This window comes from Fusarium subglutinans, assembly GCF_013396075.1.
Source record: "Fusarium subglutinans strain NRRL 66333 chromosome Unknown NRRL66333_c0000182, whole genome shotgun sequence".
Lineage (NCBI taxonomy): Eukaryota > Fungi > Ascomycota > Sordariomycetes > Hypocreales > Nectriaceae > Fusarium > Fusarium subglutinans.
This window is the reverse complement of record NW_023502245.1, coordinates 43,148-61,827: the sequence shown is the minus strand read 5'-3', so window position 1 is coordinate 61,827 and position 18,680 is coordinate 43,148. Positions and strand designations below refer to the sequence as shown.

At 47.0% G+C, this 18,680-nt stretch overlaps 8 protein-coding genes across 8 annotated transcripts; 2 read left to right on the top strand and 6 right to left on the bottom strand.

Annotated features, from left to right (window-relative positions):
* Window positions 1–444: 444 nt before the first annotated feature.
* On the bottom strand, window positions 445–1,855 carry FSUBG_10457 (uncharacterized protein; the record flags this gene model as incomplete). The annotated part of the gene is made up of 3 exons (XM_036675036.1): window positions 445–911; window positions 966–1,400; window positions 1,453–1,855. The coding sequence occupies 3 exons, from the start codon at window positions 1,853–1,855 to the stop codon at window positions 445–447; spliced, it is 1,305 nt and encodes a 434-aa protein (XP_036534069.1).
* A 3,976-nt stretch (window positions 1,856–5,831) lies between these two features.
* FSUBG_10456 (uncharacterized protein) lies at window positions 5,832–6,185 on the bottom strand (the record flags this gene model as incomplete). The annotated part of the gene is made up of 1 exon (XM_036675035.1): window positions 5,832–6,185. One exon carries the CDS (start codon window positions 6,183–6,185, stop codon window positions 5,832–5,834), a length of 354 nt encoding a protein of 117 aa, XP_036534068.1.
* Window positions 6,186–6,586: 401 nt separating this feature from the next.
* On the bottom strand, window positions 6,587–6,934 carry FSUBG_10455 (uncharacterized protein; the record flags this gene model as incomplete). Its single annotated transcript, XM_036675034.1, has 1 exon — window positions 6,587–6,934. The coding sequence occupies one exon, from the start codon at window positions 6,932–6,934 to the stop codon at window positions 6,587–6,589; it is 348 nt and encodes a 115-aa protein (XP_036534067.1).
* Window positions 6,935–7,951: 1,017 nt separating this feature from the next.
* On the bottom strand, window positions 7,952–8,667 carry FSUBG_10454 (cutinase 1; the record flags this gene model as incomplete). The annotated part of the gene is made up of 2 exons (XM_036675033.1): window positions 7,952–8,074; window positions 8,125–8,667. 2 exons carry the CDS (start codon window positions 8,665–8,667, stop codon window positions 7,952–7,954), a joined length of 666 nt encoding a protein of 221 aa, XP_036534066.1.
* A 708-nt stretch (window positions 8,668–9,375) lies between these two features.
* Window positions 9,376–10,410, bottom strand: FSUBG_10453 (uncharacterized protein; the record flags this gene model as incomplete). The annotated part of the gene is made up of 1 exon (XM_036675032.1): window positions 9,376–10,410. The coding sequence occupies one exon, from the start codon at window positions 10,408–10,410 to the stop codon at window positions 9,376–9,378; it is 1,035 nt and encodes a 344-aa protein (XP_036534065.1).
* Window positions 10,411–11,838: 1,428 nt separating this feature from the next.
* Window positions 11,839–13,499, top strand: FSUBG_10452 (D-arabinono-1 4-lactone oxidase; the record flags this gene model as incomplete). The annotated part of the gene is made up of 4 exons (XM_036675031.1): window positions 11,839–12,549; window positions 12,595–13,201; window positions 13,252–13,358; window positions 13,410–13,499. The coding sequence occupies 4 exons, from the start codon at window positions 11,839–11,841 to the stop codon at window positions 13,497–13,499; spliced, it is 1,515 nt and encodes a 504-aa protein (XP_036534064.1).
* An 893-nt stretch (window positions 13,500–14,392) lies between these two features.
* Window positions 14,393–15,679, bottom strand: FSUBG_10451 (ornithine decarboxylase; the record flags this gene model as incomplete). Its single annotated transcript, XM_036675030.1, has 1 exon — window positions 14,393–15,679. The coding sequence occupies one exon, from the start codon at window positions 15,677–15,679 to the stop codon at window positions 14,393–14,395; it is 1,287 nt and encodes a 428-aa protein (XP_036534063.1).
* A 598-nt stretch (window positions 15,680–16,277) lies between these two features.
* FSUBG_10450 (uncharacterized protein) lies at window positions 16,278–17,195 on the top strand (the record flags this gene model as incomplete). Its single annotated transcript, XM_036675029.1, has 1 exon — window positions 16,278–17,195. The coding sequence occupies one exon, from the start codon at window positions 16,278–16,280 to the stop codon at window positions 17,193–17,195; it is 918 nt and encodes a 305-aa protein (XP_036534062.1).
* Window positions 17,196–18,680: the final 1,485 nt, after the last annotated feature.

Below are 18,680 nucleotides of genomic sequence, written 5' to 3'. Positions count from 1 at the left end.
TGGTGGGCAAGGCTTCGTTGATCATTTTATGTGGGAAGCGAAGAGCAACTTAAATTGAGTTACTGGGTGTAAACGCGGGTTTACTGTTAGAGTGGTGGATCTACTTGGCTAAACTGGGTTACTGTTTTCCTTGTTATGTTTCTGTTTTTCTATTGTCTTCTCTTGAAACTGCCCTGGTATTTGATAGAATAGATCTCATAACATGTAATAGAGGTTGGGTTTGTCGCAAGTCTTAAAAATTCGATGACGAGAGTAATTGTTGCAATTCTGACTACCCAGGTCTGCCGTGGCATTTCACGAAAGACTTAAGAACTGGAATGTCTAGTTGATCTTAAAACTGGTAATCTAAAGCATATGTCTGAACAATCTAAGTGCTTAGTCTCTGTGTAACTATACCTCCATGCTTCCCTATCCATAACGCCTGAAAATACCAATCACCTCCCATCACCAAGTATCATCAACAAACCAACTTGACTCCATGGCCTTGGGCGAAAGGAATGGCATTGGGTCAATAGCCTTCGGAGCCTTTGTCTCTTCAACCTCAATGATGGCCTTCAGGTTCTCATATCTTCCCAAAAGCTCTTTACACATTCTCGTTCTCTCACTCCATAAATACCGATCATGTGTTGACGTTGTCATCTCGGCGCCCATCATCATCGGTATCGTGATGGGGGCGGCTAAGCCTCCGGTCAACAGTGTCAAGACTGCTGCACCAGCACCCAAGCGCGTCCGGTTGAGTTCCTTGTTCCGACTGGCCTTTTCGACTCGTAGGTCGGAGAATTGATCAAAGAGTTTCTTGCATGTGTCCACTGAGGACGTGCCGACGAGGAGGAATGCGAAAATAATGGCAAAGTCGATGTCGCTCCAGTAAATATTAACATCGTCCCATCCTTCACCAAGGACCTCGAAGCCTGTATTCAGGGGGTCAGGGATACTCAAGTAACGTAGAGTGGTTAATAACTTACATTTGTTGACCTTGTCAATGTTGTTGTGCTTTTCTACGTGTCCAATGAATTGCACTTTGGAGATACTTCGAATCCGATCTTCATCCCATTGTTCTCCTTGACATGCTGGTTGCCCTGGCTGGTGATTCCAGTAGAGTCCTGTTATGAACTTTTCCAGGACGGTCTTGCGGGAGTACCATATGCTCTTGGGGACCAGACAAAGTGTCATTTGAATCTGGAAACTAGACGATAGAAGAATGGCCGGAAGAGATGTTGTCTGCGTATGGTCCCAGGTGATTACTTCACCAATTTCGACAATGGTGTTGGTGCCGAAATCGATGCCGGCGTCGTCGTTGATTAGCGGTGTTGTGACCAAGACTGCCACCCATTCATCTGGTTTCGGCACAGGCTTTGCTTTCTTCTCCTCCTGAACTGTGGACTCGACTCCAGGTTGACCTAGAAACATTTGTTAAACTCGGACTCTGCTTTGATGCCCAATCCGACTCACCGCCACCAATCTGCGCCAAGGCCCAATCCACCACCATCATAACCACGGCCCTCACCTCCGAAGACAAATGCCGAAATTTGGTCCTCGCAACTGCCAACTGCTTATTCCCCAAACTCCGCATCTTGTCAAACGGAGGTGTAATCTGAGGAAAGTCGATGGGAACAAAATACTTGACCATGGCCGGCGCATTGTCCCATTTGTCGTTCAGCATGATGACCAGGTCGAAGCCTTTGGCCGTGAGCCAAGCTAGAAGAGGAATTACGGCGAGATTTCTGTAGAACTGTAGCCATTCTGGGCATAGGACGAAGAGGGTTGATGCGACGGAGACGACGACGACGAGTTGTTGTTTTACAACGGCGAGATCGTGCCGCCGTTGGGGGAGCGGCCGAGGCGAACTGTCCATGCTCGCAGACTATGAAGAATTGATTCACGATATGTTGGAAGAATTATGTTGAGGAGGAAGTAAAAGAAGATGATTTTGAGGTTGATGCCCGTTGGCATCTCGGGTATCAAGTTCAAGCCCCCCACTATCACCACATGGCGCACTTGGCCTCCAATCATTATCGTCCCCACATCCACTTTCATGCACTCATACGTGTCTGAGGACAACAAGCGAGAACCACGAAGAAGCGGTCAGTTCGTCACCACTCGCGTTCTTGACAATCGCCAGACGCGACAGCACTTTTCTTGTCGCGTTTTGGACTCAGTCCAGTATTCCTCACAATACAACAACAGAGGCCTGAGAAATCAAGTATACATTTGTCAATTTCATTCGCTATTACTAACTGTGCCTATTTACTTCTTCTGAGATAGCGGAATTCCATCACATTAACTTGCTGCATTCCGGGCATCCTCATTTTGGTGAGCTGTAATGTTTTCAACGCGCGTCGGCATATCATATCGTGCGACACCCACTGAGGCCAATCTGGGACAAACAGCTCAGAGATTCGTGCTTCTTCAATCTAGATCGTAAGAATATCCAAGTTTACTCTACTAAGTCTGTAAATAGTAACTTGGCTTGATATAAAACACGGAAGAGCACTACATAGGAGAGTTAATAAGAAATATACCTTGCGACAAGTTAATAGCACTAACGATTCAATGTTCATATGATTATATAGTATAGATCTCGTTGGCACGCGATATATTAAGATGAGCCTGCCTTTACACCCTCTTTCTCTTAACCATACCATTGTTAGACTATGACCTTTCCTGGCGACAGAGGTGTCTCAACCAGGAGGGAATTCTTAGTCGAGCAAGGCAGTAACCTTTGTTAAGTAGGCTTGACTGCTTCATGGCCTAACTAAGGGGCAAAAGGTTGCAATCATTACATAGTTATCTTATTGGGTGGCAGGATAAGACCAGAAACGATACTGGATTAATTCATCTTTATTAAAAAGAATCCCACCAAGTCTTACCTAACTACCCTGTACCCATCCCTCCGAAATCAGTATATCAAAAAACCAACAGTTACTAAAAGGTCTGCATAAACCATGGTAAGACTGGATCAGATCTATTCAGTAGTAAAGTAAATAACATAAGCATAACTGTCGCTCAATGAGCGTATATTACCCAGACACTGGGCAGTACTAACTTGTAAATAGCTTTCAACAAGACGTTAAGGAAAGGTTATAGAAAGATATAATTCTCCGCTTGCCACTTTATGCCCTCTAATTAGCCCTCTTTAAAGTAAAGACAACAACGTTCCTTGTAAAGCCTCTGAAGTGCTTAGATACTGCTATTTTACAATAAGGTATTTAAATAGAAGAGTAACACAGGAGGATGGTGTAAACTTTCCAGGCAACAGACTGGTTCTTTATCTATAATTTAAGGCTCAGATCTGGTATTAAGCCATTTATTAAAGGCTAGAGCTTCGTTTGTCCTCATGAACTTATCACAGCCTTTCTCAGCTGTAAGAGTCCAACAAAGACGTTGCCGGCTTAATTGCTACATTACCCCGCTTTGGGGATGAATAGGTGGTGCTAATCTACAGCCTTACGAGTGCTGCGGAGAAGCTGAGCTGAGGGGTAAGGGCTAACCTGTTCAGGTTAGAAGGAGCCTAATCGCGCTGTAGGGCTTAGTAAGTTTTAAGCTTTCGTGCCTGCAGTAGACTGTCTTGGAGGCAATGTATCTTTTTTTCTGGATAAATACATGGACCAACCTCAATCAGGTAGTTTAAGCGAGCATTATACACGGTATTGCATTAAGCGATTCTTTCAACACATCGCTCCATGACGACAGTTGACCACGGTAAATCGCTGGTGCGATATACATTATGGCAATTTCTCAAAGGTAAGTAGAGGCCGCGTTCTTGTCACGGATTTAATTGACTTAATTCAAAGGGAACAACACTATTATAGTGTAAGATGAGCTCAATCTATGCTCCTTCGGAAGAGGTCTTGCGCCTTCCTACATTGTTTTTACTGGCTTTTAAATACAATTACTTGCCTCTCGATTGCTTGAACTAGATGCAAAATTACACCTTTGACTGTAAGACTTGTCCGACCTGTATGGACCATTTGTGCTATTCCTACACTATGTAGACTTAGCTTACCCTGTAGCAACTGACTAGGATCTTGCCGCATCACTGTTGCATACCTTGACATGACTTTTGGTCATCTAATAACCGGAACACACCTTTATGTATTCCTTGGATACGCTTGATATTAATAGCGATAGAGCTAATGAGCCTGCTACGACAGGCACAACGATCTCCTAACATTAGACTGTTCAACCTGCCGCTATATCACTACGTAAGACAAGAGTCTACCTACTGTTCTACTACTAGGCTAACCTCAATTTCAACTCATTGTTCTGTTACAGAACCGTTTCCTATTGATAAGCCAGGTCACCAATCCTACTCAACGCTTCTGTAAGCGGTCCAGAGAGCTTGAAGTTCTGGCATGAAATCGGATCGGAGGTGGATTTTTAGTCCGTCAGTAAATGCGGAATTATTCCGCAGGCACGGAAATCCCGCTCAAAGGGACTGATTCTTCATGCTAGGGTATAGTGCAGTATCAGTATGTCTACTTTCAGATAAAAGCATTGTTTACTACAGGATTTTCTTCTTAAAAAACAGTTTTATTTATAGCGGCAGGTCTTACGTCAAAGGGCTTTGGAATAGGGTGAAACCCATGTGTGTTCATGCACCAGCCAGTGACTTCTTGAAGATAAATCCCAGTTCTGTGTAGAACAAGCTCCAGAACACCTCAGCTTTAGTCAACCACTACACTTCACAATCAACAAGACAGCTTTTCCCGCTCACGACACCATCTATTGCCACTCTTGAACACTCTATCAACCTTGAGATGTCTCCGTTCAAAGACTCAACTCCCGCCATAACGATTATAAAGCCGAATCCTATCCCGACCTTGACAAAATGGAAATAGATACCCGGTGGTACACTATTCCGTTATCACCCTTTCCGCCACGCCCATGCCCCTGCTTACGCAAAACTCCAAGGGTTGCTGCCGGCGATATCTTCTCTGTTTCATTTGGCTAAACGGCGTACTCATCTCCAGCGCGATCAGTAGTGAGCTGCTAACTTGGAAACACCGCGATGATCTTGTCCTTTCTTTTCACTTCAGGTTCAGTCAAATTTTCCTGCAGGGTAACTTCGAAATAGCCCAGCGGAAGACTTCCACCAACAGTTTGTCTGAAAGTGGATACCGGGGTGACATCGATCTCCATTTGTATTGCTTGTGTAGTTATCTGTGGAGTAGGGCGACTCTTTCATTACCTATCTAAGAACTAGGTAATTACTGATCGGGTTAGCCAATGGGTGAGTTTGAGGATTGGGAGTTATAATTATTTCAGTGCTATTTGTACCTTGTTAAAAGCGCGGTCTTGTTTGCTTAAAATACTACGGCTAGAGAGAGTTACTGTAACTATGATCAGAAGATTAGTGTTATTTTTATTAAATCAGGGTCTTCTATTTAATTATTCTTATAGATGCCTTTACTTCATATACACAAAGAATATATGACTGAATGCATTATCTTAACAGGAATATTCTGGCAACTTTCATCTATCTGATCTTTCTAATCACTTCACCGAGAGAGTCGACAGGCCCAGAAGACTAACTCACAAAATTCAGCAGCGCCCGTGGACCTTTTTGGCGCTCACTCAAGCAGTTGATTGGTCAAAACACAAAACAAAATCTTTCAATTGGTCAAATGAGCGTAGCTTGGATCCACAACTCCTCCTCAATTTTGTGAACTACCTCTTAGTCGCAACCGACTCTGTGATACTTGAGAATGATGCGCAATATATCGATCACTCCCTACTCATATTATCCACCTTCTACACCCACGAAATCACTCTAGGTAGCATTCTCGCTATCACGGAAGCTTATTGCTCACCTCGAAAAAGGCCAGTATTTATTTCCCCCAGAGCCACTTCCAAAGCCCCTTCTCATTCGTAGCTCTGTCATGACGCCACTTCTCAATGATGGGCTGTCGCCAGCTCGAAAGCCACTTTTGCATAGCATCATCATAGGGATGTCGGCCCGCCATCAATGTCCTCCATTGGGCGCGGCTAGATCGTAAGCGCACGGCATCATACCGCCATTCAAGAGGATAATCCTCGTTTGTTTTCTCAGAAGCTGAGAGTGGGCAGAGGGTGAAATAGTAGAGGTCGTATTCGGTCCAGATGGCGCCGGCGTCGCCTGGGTTGCCTTGGCGGAACCGCTGGAGCTGCCGGCCTAGGAGATAGGGATCTGTGGTGCAATCCATGATGGTGTCGGATGGTAAGGTGGAAGGTTGAGAATTGGTTGGGGACTGATATTTCCAATCTTTATCACTCCCGACGTCACTCTTGTTATTGTTCCGTCTGTTCATGAAATACGTGATGCATGTTTCTTTGTCTCTCATCAATTGTTCTGTAACAGTGCATTAAAAGACAGATAATGGATTTGAGGTTTGTGTTCGTTGTATGTGGATCAACAAAGGACATCTAGCCAGCTGTTTCAGCCAGACATTGTCAGAAAGATGAAAAGACCATGGCATGTTAGCAGCTTTGATCGCAGACTCTACCATTTCAACGACCCATATGTACATCACACACATTTTAAGGCCGCGGTATCCAAAAACGATCGAAATCAAGTTGCATTGTTGTATTTACCCCACGTAACCACTCAAGGCTTCAACATTCTCTCTGCTTGCAAGCGATCTTGCTCAGATAATTGTAAAATTGTGTAATCCAGTTTCGGTGCTGTTTGTTCTTCAGTCTTTATCTTCCCGTTTTTCTCATAAAATTCATCCATAACCTGTTTATAGTAATATCCTTTTTCCTTTACTAGGCTATGTCTTTGAAACCAGTTCGGTTCTGCTTGCTTGGGCTCTTCGTTGCTATCTTTCTTGTCGTCTTTCTTCTCAAGTATGCTGGCTAAGCCGGTCACTAGGACGGCGTAGAGCGTGCCGCCGACGAGGATGCCGCCGAGGGTTTCGCCTGCTTTTGGTGCCTTTGGTGCCTTTGGTGGCATGATGAGGATATTTGGAGGGGTCTCTTGGTTCAGTGGTTTCAGCGGTCGAAACCAGAGGTTTTGGATGGTTTGTGATGAAGAGCAGAGTAAATGTCTTATTGACACACGCTAGGACTATTGTGCGTGATGGCGATGTTGCTATTGATGTGACGATGTGACTGATCAATTGAATGAATTGGTGGTGGAGTTGGAGCAAAGCAATTCTGAGACTTGAATGGAGGGAAAAGCTTGTCACTGGTTCCAAGGAACGGATCAACTATGCTTCCGGCAGTTCACATGACTTGGGTACAGAAAAGTATCGTTTACGAAGTAAGCGCTAGGAAGCAAGCGAAAATAACAGAGCGGAACAGCACTTGAAACCAGCACAGCTGATCAGGTTTATTTTGTCATATAGCTCTGCGCTAACAAGTATCTCTGACGACATCGACAGCATCAAGGGCGGGGCAGAGGCTGCACGCAGTACCATTCACGTAATTGACTCACCCTGGAGCGAATTGAATGTCGCATTTTACGACCAACCTCGACATGGTAAACTGCTTGCACAAGACGACTGATTAACAATCACGCAGATCTTATTTCTCTTGACTGGTCTAAGAAAATAACACAGATTCTTTTATTCTGTATAAATTTTGTATTATCTATCAAGTGAATCAGAATTCCAACCAATCGTGCAAGATCTTGCACCACTACTCCGTACTCAACAACTTGCCGTGGGCACAGGTAGCTCGCATGTGTTCCTTGAGACAGTTAGCTCTAGTCTTTCTAGCGCTCTGATTGGAGAAAGGTTTGGAAATTGTTACATAGGTAAATATGGGTACCAGCTTCATTATGTTGACTGGAGCGACATAGACGTTGCTTCATGCACTTGGGGAAGTCACCGAACAACAAGGAATACCATACGCTATTGGACTAACTGAAGTTATCGACACTTCAATTTTTGTTATCAAATTACTATGTACATCGCCATTCTCGATACTAGATACACAAAACGAACATTTCCCTCACAAATCAAGTCCCTTAGCCACTCAACTTCTTGACAACAAAAGTCGTTCCAAGGTTCTGAGTCGCCGCATCATTCGGATACTGAAGATGCTGAGCATTGATGCCATACCCATGCGTCGTATCGCACACTCCATCACCCTAATCACATTAGTCACCTATCTCAAGTCCCAGATCCGATGTGAACTTACAAAGATGCAAACATCAAGCGTGCGAGAGATCCAGTTCTGGGGAATACCCCCTCCCCCAAACGCCTCAAGCCCATTAACATTCTTCGTCGTCGTGCCCCCATTGTTATCAACATTACACGCCAACCCCATCTTATGCAACGGATCACCAATCAGAAACACCCCCTTTACCGCATCCCCAGCACTCCCCGTCAACTGCGACAGCGCATTCACCGTCGCCGCAGCGCCCTGGGAGTAACCCTCCAAGATGAAGCACTCACTAGGGTTGGACGCCAACACGCTGTTCACCTCGCGGATGATGTCCTGTGTGCCCTGCGCCGAGTTCTGGTCGTAGCCAGCGGGGTATACGGTGTTGTAAATCTTGCCGCCGGGGACTTGGGATGTGATCTGGGAGTTCATGGTGCGGAAGCCAGCGGATGGACCTTGGATTTCGCCGGTGCCGCGGGTGTTGATTATGGTGTAGGATGTGCACTTTGTAGCTCTGGGGTTGGGAGCGGCGGCTGCACAGCCTGTGAGGGCGAGGAAGGTGATGATTTGGGAAAGCATGGTGTAGACTTGGCTTGATTGTTGTTGAAGGTATGTGATGAATGCTGGGCAGGATTGAAACTGAAGGCTTTGCAGCCCGCATACTTATACTAAGTTATCACTGCTGGTTTAAGCTCTCAGCCACAAGTCTCAACTGCAAAAGCGCCATCATCTATGATCACTGCTATCATCCACCATCTCAAACAACTCCCTCGCAAGAATCCCCCAAGTTGTATTAGTCTCGTTCCCTCCGTTTCTCTTCGGCACGCTCATCCGACCGCACGTGGCTGATCCCTCTCGGCACATCATCTCGTTTTGTCCCATTTCAATGCCGCGATGACTCCATATTTTCCCCTTTCTACAGTGGGGGCCAATTGTATTGGCTTAGTTACGGGACCGTGGTGTCGGGACTGACTCGTGTTTCAACTGACCCGCGATGTCTAACCGAAAACTACTCTCGCTAGCCGGAAACGGTGTCGATCATGGCTGTCTATGGGGGGTTGTTCCGGGATCGTCTGTGTCAGGCTCACCGGACGTAAAGTCAAAGCGCACCCCATAAAATGCTTAGCCCCGTGTTTTAGGTGCGATTACTGAGTCGACCAACTCGGCCCGACGCTTCATTCTCTAAAAGTCTCGAATAAGCATCTTTCAGATAAAGTCATTTGAGTTACGTTGGTTATCTTTGCGCTGGGGATGGAGCTCTCTGATATGTGCACACACGCAGATTATTTACCTATCATCCCTAATAATCCCCCGGATATACCGTATCGCCGGCTCCGTCTCTGACCAGGAGTACCACGACTGGCGAAAGATAAGCACTGCCTCCTCCCGCGAACCCGGAGAATAGATTCTCGGCACATCATACGCATACAGGTTCGGATTCTCAATGCCCGGCCAGATATGTTTGTTATCCTCTTTAACCATCTTGTACAACTGCAGTACCTGACGTTTCAGCTCAGCGATCAAGTCCTTGTAGTCGTCTCGCGCTACGATATCCGCCCGCTGTAGAAGGATATCGCTCATAGCCTCCTCCTGCAAATAATCATATCTCTCTTCCCCCGTCGCGTTGGGTTTCTTTTGCAAAAGCCCCTGCAGCGATTCTAGATCCTTCATCAGACGGATCTTGATAAGCGTCAGGGCCATTTTGAAGGAAACGTCGTAGTATAAAGGTTTCTCGATAACAGCCTCAAATGCATCTTCTCCCTCTAGATCAAGGTACGGCAAGCTCATGTCGCGCCAGTCATAAGCGGAGCCACCTTTGACCGCATACCACTTAATGAAATCGTAGGCCTGTTGATCTCTTCCGAGTCGGAGATACAGCGCAGGAACTTGTGAGCGGACGCCAAGGTTGTCGCCTCGGCAGAGACGGAGCATTTCAAGAGATTCTGTGAGGGCAATCTCGACGGCTTCTCCGGTGCGGACGTTTAGAATAGCACTGATATAGTCGTGGCGAGCTTGCATGTAGGGACGGGTACTCTTGAAGAACCAGAAAAGGCCTACAATATTGTCGAAAGGGTTGCCATCGGTGTCGTCGCCGGGATTGGCACGTAGCTTGGCCTCTTCCTCAGTGAGTTTGTCCTTGGTCTGCTTGATAGGAACGCATTGGACCTTGTGCCTTGGCCGGTCTGTCTTTTGATGCGGTTTGCCGCAGTACTTGACGGTTTGACAAGCTCCGCAGCGGAGAAGGTTGGGGCTTTGGAAGCCAGCCGGGCAGGGCGAGTGGCTGCAGTGATTGTACGGAAGGCCGAGGTTCATGCGTGGCATTTTGGGCAATTATGTCTCTTGATTAGCTGGCCTCTTTTGGTATCTCAATACTTGCTCTTTCGTACTGTTGCTCCGTACAATCGTGACGATGAAGGGAGAGTTCGAGCGGAGTTGCTCCTTTTGCTACTTGGTTAGGGGCATAAGTAGGGGCCATTTCTATCAGCTTTAGTGGTCTGTGCGCTGTAACTGCACTGTAATTTAGTGCTAATTGCACTGGGAGGGGAAATGTACTGTATTCTGATTGGCTCGCTTAATCTCGCTTAGCTACCATTTTGTATGCATCCCATTGGCTGCAATAACATCCTCACAATTGTGGCGTTTGTGGCGTATTCCTTAGTTGCTGTGGCGTTGCACAGATGCAAAGGTGGCCTGCACACGGGCAATTGAATTCATCACGTGACAGGTCAGGAGGTCTTGGCGTGTAATCTGACATTCTGATTGGCTGAGGTGTAAGCTGTAAAAATTGAGGTTTAGGATGAGATACCTCTGAAGGCGCTGTAGGCCCACTAATTTATAGAGGCTCGCACAGTGAGGTTACAGCGCACAGACCACCGAAGCTCATGGAAATGGCCCCTATTTATGCCCCTAACCAAGTATGACGAAAGAGGCTGCACCTGGAATATCCTTGTTCCGCAGCCGACCCCGCAGTGTCCGTTGACAGCTTGAGATTTTAAGACACTCGTTTTCAACAGTGATCAAAATTTGAACAGTCCTGTTTATGCTAATATAACTCAAATACACTTTAGCCGATGCTTAGAACTATTTTAAGCTCCTTAATTTAACTTGTATCCTTTCTATATTGCACACTATCCCAGCTCAGCAGGAGGTCTTAGTAAGCGCAGATTCGAAGCAACTGCCTCAGTCTTCCCGGACTCTTCTCTCAACATTAGCCTTGCACTTCCGAGCTCTTCGTAATAAAACACGCATTCTTAACGGAGGTGATCTTGGCCATGCTCAGGTCGTCACTTACTGGGCCTCATTAACAAATCTGGTTTAAAACGCGGGGTAATGTTAGTAGAGCGGCATATACGACTGGGGTTCTATGCGTACTCTACCGAATTAAGACATCAGCAGATCACGGAACTGCCCATTCTGGGGTAACAAACCAGGAACACTGTTGTACTTGGCGAGTTCCCCGCGTAAAGTGCCATCCTGGGCAGGAGACCTGCCTGAAGGGAGTTACAAGCCATCATCTGATGATGTCGATCGCCAACCCGAGGTTTAGTGAATGCAACCTTACGCGGGGATATAGCTTTTGCTCGGCGCTCGTGCTAGACTTTCACATGGAACTCGCTTATCGGAGCGCAATTAACTCTATGTCTTTGGTTGTTTGGAATAAGCTTAAATACAATAGGCTTACTTCTAGCCTGTCGAAGATAGTTACCACTTGAACTTTATCGCTAGTGGTTCACCAATTCTCTCATTACCATGGTAATTCCTCGATGCTTGGCCGTATTGACTTTGGCCCTCGGGGCTAATTCTCTCACGTACAACACTTTTGACGGCCCTGGCTTCCCAGCCTGTCAGAACGTTTCGGCTGTTCATGACGCTACTAGTGTCAAGGACATCCAAAACACCGTTCAAAATGCCATCAAAGCAGGCCAGAGAGTTCGCGCCTCGGGAAAAGCACATATGTGGTATGACACAATGTGTTCCGATGACCCAAACACTGTCATCATTCGTACAGAGCAGGTCAACGAGATCTACGATCTAGACCTCGACGCTGGCACTGTGATGATCGAAGCTGGCGTGACATTCCTACAGCTCGCAGATTACCTGCATCAGCGCGGCGCGTCTGCGGGATATACCCTTGTCAATTGGAACATCACTCTCGCTGGTTGTGTAGCCATGGGCGCGCACAGATCTTCTATTCGGGAAGATTCTATGGTTGCGGCTGGTGTTTTGGCTCTAGATATCATCGATGGTAACGGCGAGTTGAGACACTTGGAACGTGATGATAGTGATGAGTGGCTTGCTGCCTCGACATCTCTTGGTCTCCTCGGTGTCATTGTGAGAATGAAGTTCAAGATCTATCCCGACTTTAAGGTCTACGCCGATCAGAAGACGCTCGACGAGGCTGATGTTCTTGACGGGGATATCTATGGTATGATTTCGCCTTATGCCACAGCGAACCTTTGGGTGAGTACGCACCTCTACTTCTTGACTGGAGCTAAATGATAGTAGTGGTGGCCTCACAAGAAGAAATTCCACTGGCGGTATTACGACGTTATTCCAACCGACAAGAGCGACCAAGAGGGTTTCCAGAATACCTTCTCAATCACCCAACTCGAAGCCGGCGCCATCACAGCTCTCTGGAACACCGGTAAAGGCGTCGCGCTCTCAAACCTCCTCGCTGAAGAGATCCTCTTCGGACAATGGGAAAACCCCAACTTCCGAGAAAAGACGACCAACGAGCCTATCACCAAATGGCCCGTCTATGGCTGGAACTATGACGTTCTCATCGGCGGTCTGTATCCCGACCAAAAGCCAGTTTGGGAATATGGTATCCACGGTTATACTCTCGAACTTGCATTCCCCGTGACTCAAGCGAACGCAATGCTCAAGCGAGTTCGTCAACTCTTCGATAACGAGGCCAAGAAGCTCAAGTTTATGGCGTCGACTTACAGAAGCGGCATCAACATCAAGTTCGGCAGACCGTATTTCGATCTCCTCGGCCAAGTTACCTACGGGACATCCGACGGCGCTGATTGGGATAAAGGTGCGATTATGTTAGACTTCCCATCTTACAAACCAAGTATCGGTGATGGACTGCGATACAACGAACCATTTTGTAAGTTGGCTTCATGGATGGGTAGGGAGGTCCAGCTGACAGATTGACAGATCACAAACTTGCGGAGACACTCATTGACGAATTCCCATGTCGTCCGCATTGGACCAAGAATACAAGAGAGGTGTTTGAGCGTTCTGCTAAGAATCTGGACCCTGATGTAAGTTTGTTTCCAGACGGTTGAGCCTAGGATTCTAATATGTGTTTGCAGCATATTGCTCGTTTCAAGGCAGTTCGAGAAAAGTTTGACCCGGATGGTATCTTTCGAAGTGTTGTTGGCGAGGCGATTGGTGTATATTGATAACTTGTGGCTTGGATAAATGCCTCGTCATGTGTGGAGCTTAAGCTTTAATTCTTTTCAGTACCTGTTTATTCGTCTAATTTGGATGTAGAGACTGGGATTGGGGTTGTACTCATTGCCACCGTCGTATTATAGCTTGATGTAGCAAAAAAGCCATTGTTTTGCTCACCCCTATGACTATGTTGCAGGCAATACGCCTCTAGCTCCAAGTTTCTTCGATACGCTTGGAGATGTCCATCAAGACCTCTTGGTATGCGTCAGTTTGTGGGTACGAGGAAACGTTCCAATACTGTTGGAAACAGCCTGAATGCCCTTTAGCTCAGGTAGAGGAAATGGGGGAGGCATTAATTTCGCATGTCCTCACAATTCCTTACTAGCTGTTATTAGTTAAGAGTATTGTTACTCGGCATTATGTATGCTTCACGATTTGTAATTACGGAGTAGGTAATGTCATAAGAATGATAATCCTATTGCTATCCTGCTGTTCTCAGTGCATCGAGCATTACTGTGCGGTTTGTTTGACCAATTATATTGCTTAATTCTATAATAGACCCACCTTCCTCGTCGTGGAAAAATGCATGCATAGCGGGCTCACTCAGGTGTACTAGATACAGTCAGGCAACAGGTTCACGTCAGCATTACACTGTCATGTACCTTGTCGTAGTCATAACATCAAGAATTCAAGGGAATGCAAGGGTTTTAGAGACAATCATTATTTCTTCAGGCTACAGAGCTTTCTAAATGCTACAAAGAGTGCACTATCGCTACACAGAGAAATTCTAAAGCAGTATATCCTATTCCTGTAGGTTGGGGTCTCTAATCTTTGTGTGTCAAAAAGTCAAACGCCATAATCCCGTTTCATACCACACACATGCCGCTTCGGACTGGAAGGTCTAGTAGGTAATTCCCTCCTTGGAGTTGATGTAGACAACCTTGGGGGGAGGGACGCCGTTGAAGGAAGTCGAGTAGTCGGGCCCATAGGCAGCAGGACCATAGACCCAGACGAGGTGATCCGGAGCAAGGACATCGGGAAGATCAACAGTCTTCTCCTTGCCGTTGGCGTCCTTTCCAAGGATGATGTCGGAGCTGTCACAGCTGGCACCATACAGAACACAAGGCTTGGTCTTCTCAGAAGGAGCAGAGGTGTGCCACTCGAAGGAAATCTTGTTGGCCTCGTTCAGCCCGTGGAGAGTGCCGACGGAGAGAAAGACGCGCGAGACGGAAGCACCGGCGGTGTGCTTGGAGACGTTGATGACATGGGTCTGAAGCCATCCAGCCTTGGAGATGAAAGCGCGACCGGGCTCAGTCATCATGATCAGCTTGACAGGCCAGTCAGCAAAAACGGAGGAGAAGGTTTCGATAGTGGGTTTATTGTAGTCGGCGAACGAGGGGGCATTCTTGGTCGAGATACCAGCCCATCCTCCACCAATGTTGGCGAGAGTCATGGTGATGCCGAGTTCGGTCTTGACACGGTCAAACACACCACGGAAGAGTTGCGCGAACTGGACGAAAGCGTCGGTAGCCAGGTTCTGGGTACCAGGATGGCCAGAGAGACCAATGAAGGTGAGGCCATGCGCCTGAGCTTCTTCGATGATAGTGAAGGCCATTTCGGGGTCGACACCGAACTTGGCAGAGAATGGCTTATCGGAACCCTTTCCGGAACAGACAAGACGGCAGAAAGGCTTAATCTCAGCGAGAATAGCGGCCAAATCGCAACCCTTACGCTTAGCAACACGAGCAGCAGCCTCGAGCATTCGATGGACCTGCGAGATGCTATCAACAGCAAAATACTGGATACCAACTTCAATACCCCACTCAAGCTCATTGGTAGGAAGGTTACAGTTCCCAAGTGAGATACGGGCGGGATTGACACCTCGGTCGATAAGGGGCTTGGCTTCACCCTTGGAGGCACAGTCGAAACCACATCGGAGCTGGTCGTACACGTCAGTCACGGGCTTAGCGGCGCAGGCCTTGACAGCACCGAAGTGGACGACGTCGATGTTAGCGGTGGAAGGCATGGAGGCCATGAAATCGCGGACTGTGTCTTTGACGGTTGCAACGTCGATGACGAAGAGGGGCTTTTCGCGGTCCTCGAGGGGGAGAGCGTTGTGCTGCTTGAAGGTATTTTGGATCCCGGGGGACATCTTGGATGGGTAGATGATGGGTGTGGAGGGAGCCATGATGGGCAGTAAGATGGGATGAAAAGTAGACTGATTTTTGTTGAAGAGTATTGCAGGGAGGTTCTCGATGGTAAAAGTTGGATGATGTTTCTCGGATGGAAGTTATTGATGAGATGATTGAGTCGAAGAGTTTCTGTCCTGGATCAAAACATTATATATGGGAGTAGAGTATCCGCCCATTCTATTCTTTATCGCACTGGCAGTTCTTTTGTTCCAGTGGCACTACATCTTGCTCGTTGTTTCTGACTCAAAGGGTAGACCCGAACGGAGTCTGGCAGTGCCATTGTAGTCTTGTTCGGCCCGCGACGCGTTGACCTCTAGTTCATGCGTTCAAAGCCTGTTCTCAGCTCAGCCGTTGTTAGTTCTTTTGTTCTGACAACGAACAGCTTCTCGCAGTCAATTCCCCGATTCTGTAAGAGGACAAGGAGTATGTTCATATACCTGGCAAGAAATACTAAGATTATAAGTATCAAAGAAATACCAAAAACCTGGATACAGACAGCCCTCACGCACAACTGCAACTTAACCTTGGAGTAAGTCCTCAAAGATAAGACTTTTATCTTAAAGTTTGATACTGTTGCGCTTAGAACCCGCTGCGATGGAGTTGCCTAGAAGTCTCGACGTCTACAGAGACGACAATCTCATCATCCAGGATCATGACGGTATTTTTGCTCTCCACCGTCCACTTCCATCTCTGCCTACAGACACACTCGTCAAATGCATTTTCGACGCCTACAGGAATAGCGTCAAGGTACGCCTGATGGCTCTCACAGACATCACTCCCTGTCTCTGCGCAGTTGCTCCGATTGAGAGAATCCAAGCTGGTATGGTGGCCATGGTGGTTACTTCGGAAGTGGAGTACTACAAATTGCTCAGGAGCAACCCTTCAGACGGCGAGCCGCGATCAGCCTCTTTGTCAATCTTTTCGATGTACAAGGATTCATTTGACTTAATTGAGAACGCTGGAACTGTTATTCTGGCCTGGAGATTCTATGGAGTTGATGATTCCCCTTTCATGGACCGTCAAGGTAAGGTGTTGCCTCTTCGAGCTAATACACACCCAGACCTATCCTATCCATCCCCGCAGTCTGCCCGGTCTTCTCAGGCCGAGAGTAACGATGCAGCTGAGATCAAGACTCTCAGACTTGAGCTAGGCCAGGCAAGAGCTGAGGGGCTGAACAACAAGATCCTCAAGGAGTACATGCAGGCGAAGTGGTTGACAACCATTTACGAGTGCGAGGATCAAGTTAGCGAGAGACGCACCGCCGAGCTGATCCAGAAGTGTATCGCAAAGAGATTTGAACAGGCGCAGCAGAAACACGGGAAGCCGCAGAAGATTGTTAGGTTGGCTACAGAGAAGCATCTTGATAGCAAGGCGAAAGAAATGACGAAGGATAAGGATACGGAAGGGACGAGACCGTTTACAAAGTATGACTATGAGGTTTTCCTCCGGACATTTTTCTCTGCTGTTAATGCGATCCAGAAGGATGAGGAGAAAGTGGTGAAAGAGAACTAAACGTTTGGCTCACAGAACAGCGACGTGATGGGGAAGATCGTGAGGGCAAATTGCTGGCGGGGAGATTGTATTTAAGCATCTAGATACTGGGGACCTGGGGATAAGAGCGTAGTTTTCTTTCGTAGCTGGCCTATTAGTAGAAATCGCCATTTTAGCTTGTGAGAATGGAAATTCCATATTATTACTTGAGACTTGGTTTATTCTATTGAAGGCGAGGAGAGGCTTTTGTGAAGGGTGGCATTGCTGACTAAAAAATCAAATTGGGAAGAAAAATAAATTCCACTGGTTCCTTTCTTCGACCCTAACTTGTTCCTCTCCACTTCTCAACCTCCTGGGCTCTCTACACCTTCTACAACATAACAGGATGGATGTGGTTTCATATGAGACAGTGCCGCCGCCCTGGAGCGTGCTTGAATTCACTTTCAGTAGCCAGGATACCGACACAGAGTTTGTGGTGATGTGCAACTACCGCCAATTCACCATTTCAGCCTCCGCAGATAGCTTCTCCAAGTCAGCGGCCTTGAAAAATAAATATTTATTCTTTTTAACAGTTGCCGATAACTATGAGCTCGATGGGTACACCCTCGAGGACTTTTACGACTGGATCGTCGAACCGCTTCTCCCTGAATTTAGACAGCTACCAGAGATCACTTCGACCTTAACACTACAACACTTTCTCTTCCCTGAGACACAGAGATATGACCTCCGAGGGGATGGAGACCAGCTAGTCGCTGTTCCGTCTAAGACAGCAACGAGATGATCCCCATATTCGGTATCCAACTCCCAGAAGAGTCTTGCACGTCTTGGCCTTGCTATGATCCGAAGGACATTCAACTGCCTGAAAAGAGGAACAGCCACGGGCCGCCGTCATACAAACCATCAAGAGTTCTTTTGAGGGATGGAAAAAGCGCATTTTTTAAGCCCATGAGACACGGAGACGAGAAATCATTTATCAATGAGCTAGATAAATACAAGAACATACGGGACGCTCACTTGCCCGAGTCGCTTCGAATCTCACGCCTCATTGGCCTGGTACGAGATAAAACTGGTCGAGCTTTCGGCTTGCTCTTGACTTATATCGATTGCGGTCACAAGACTTTGCTCTGCGCGGCAAAATCGAATACGTCGAGGGAGCTCAGAAAGTTGTGGGCTCAGCAGGTTATTGACACGGTCCGACAACTGCATACTGCTGGTATTATCTGGGGTGATGCGAAGCCCGATAACGTCCTTGTTGACCAAGAGAATAACGCGTGGTTGATTGACTTTGGTGGAGGGTATACTAATGGTTGGGTGTCTAAGGAGCTGTCGGGAACTATGAAGGGGGATTTAGAGGGCTTGAAGAAGATAAATGAGTTTTTACTTCATGGAAGTCTGAGAGTCGCAGGTTGAAGTCCATTGGCCGAGCAATAGTCTTGGTGTGACAGTTGGAAGGGATGTATTGCAGCCGACGATTGCCAAATGTTATTGACAAGATCGGAGACGGAA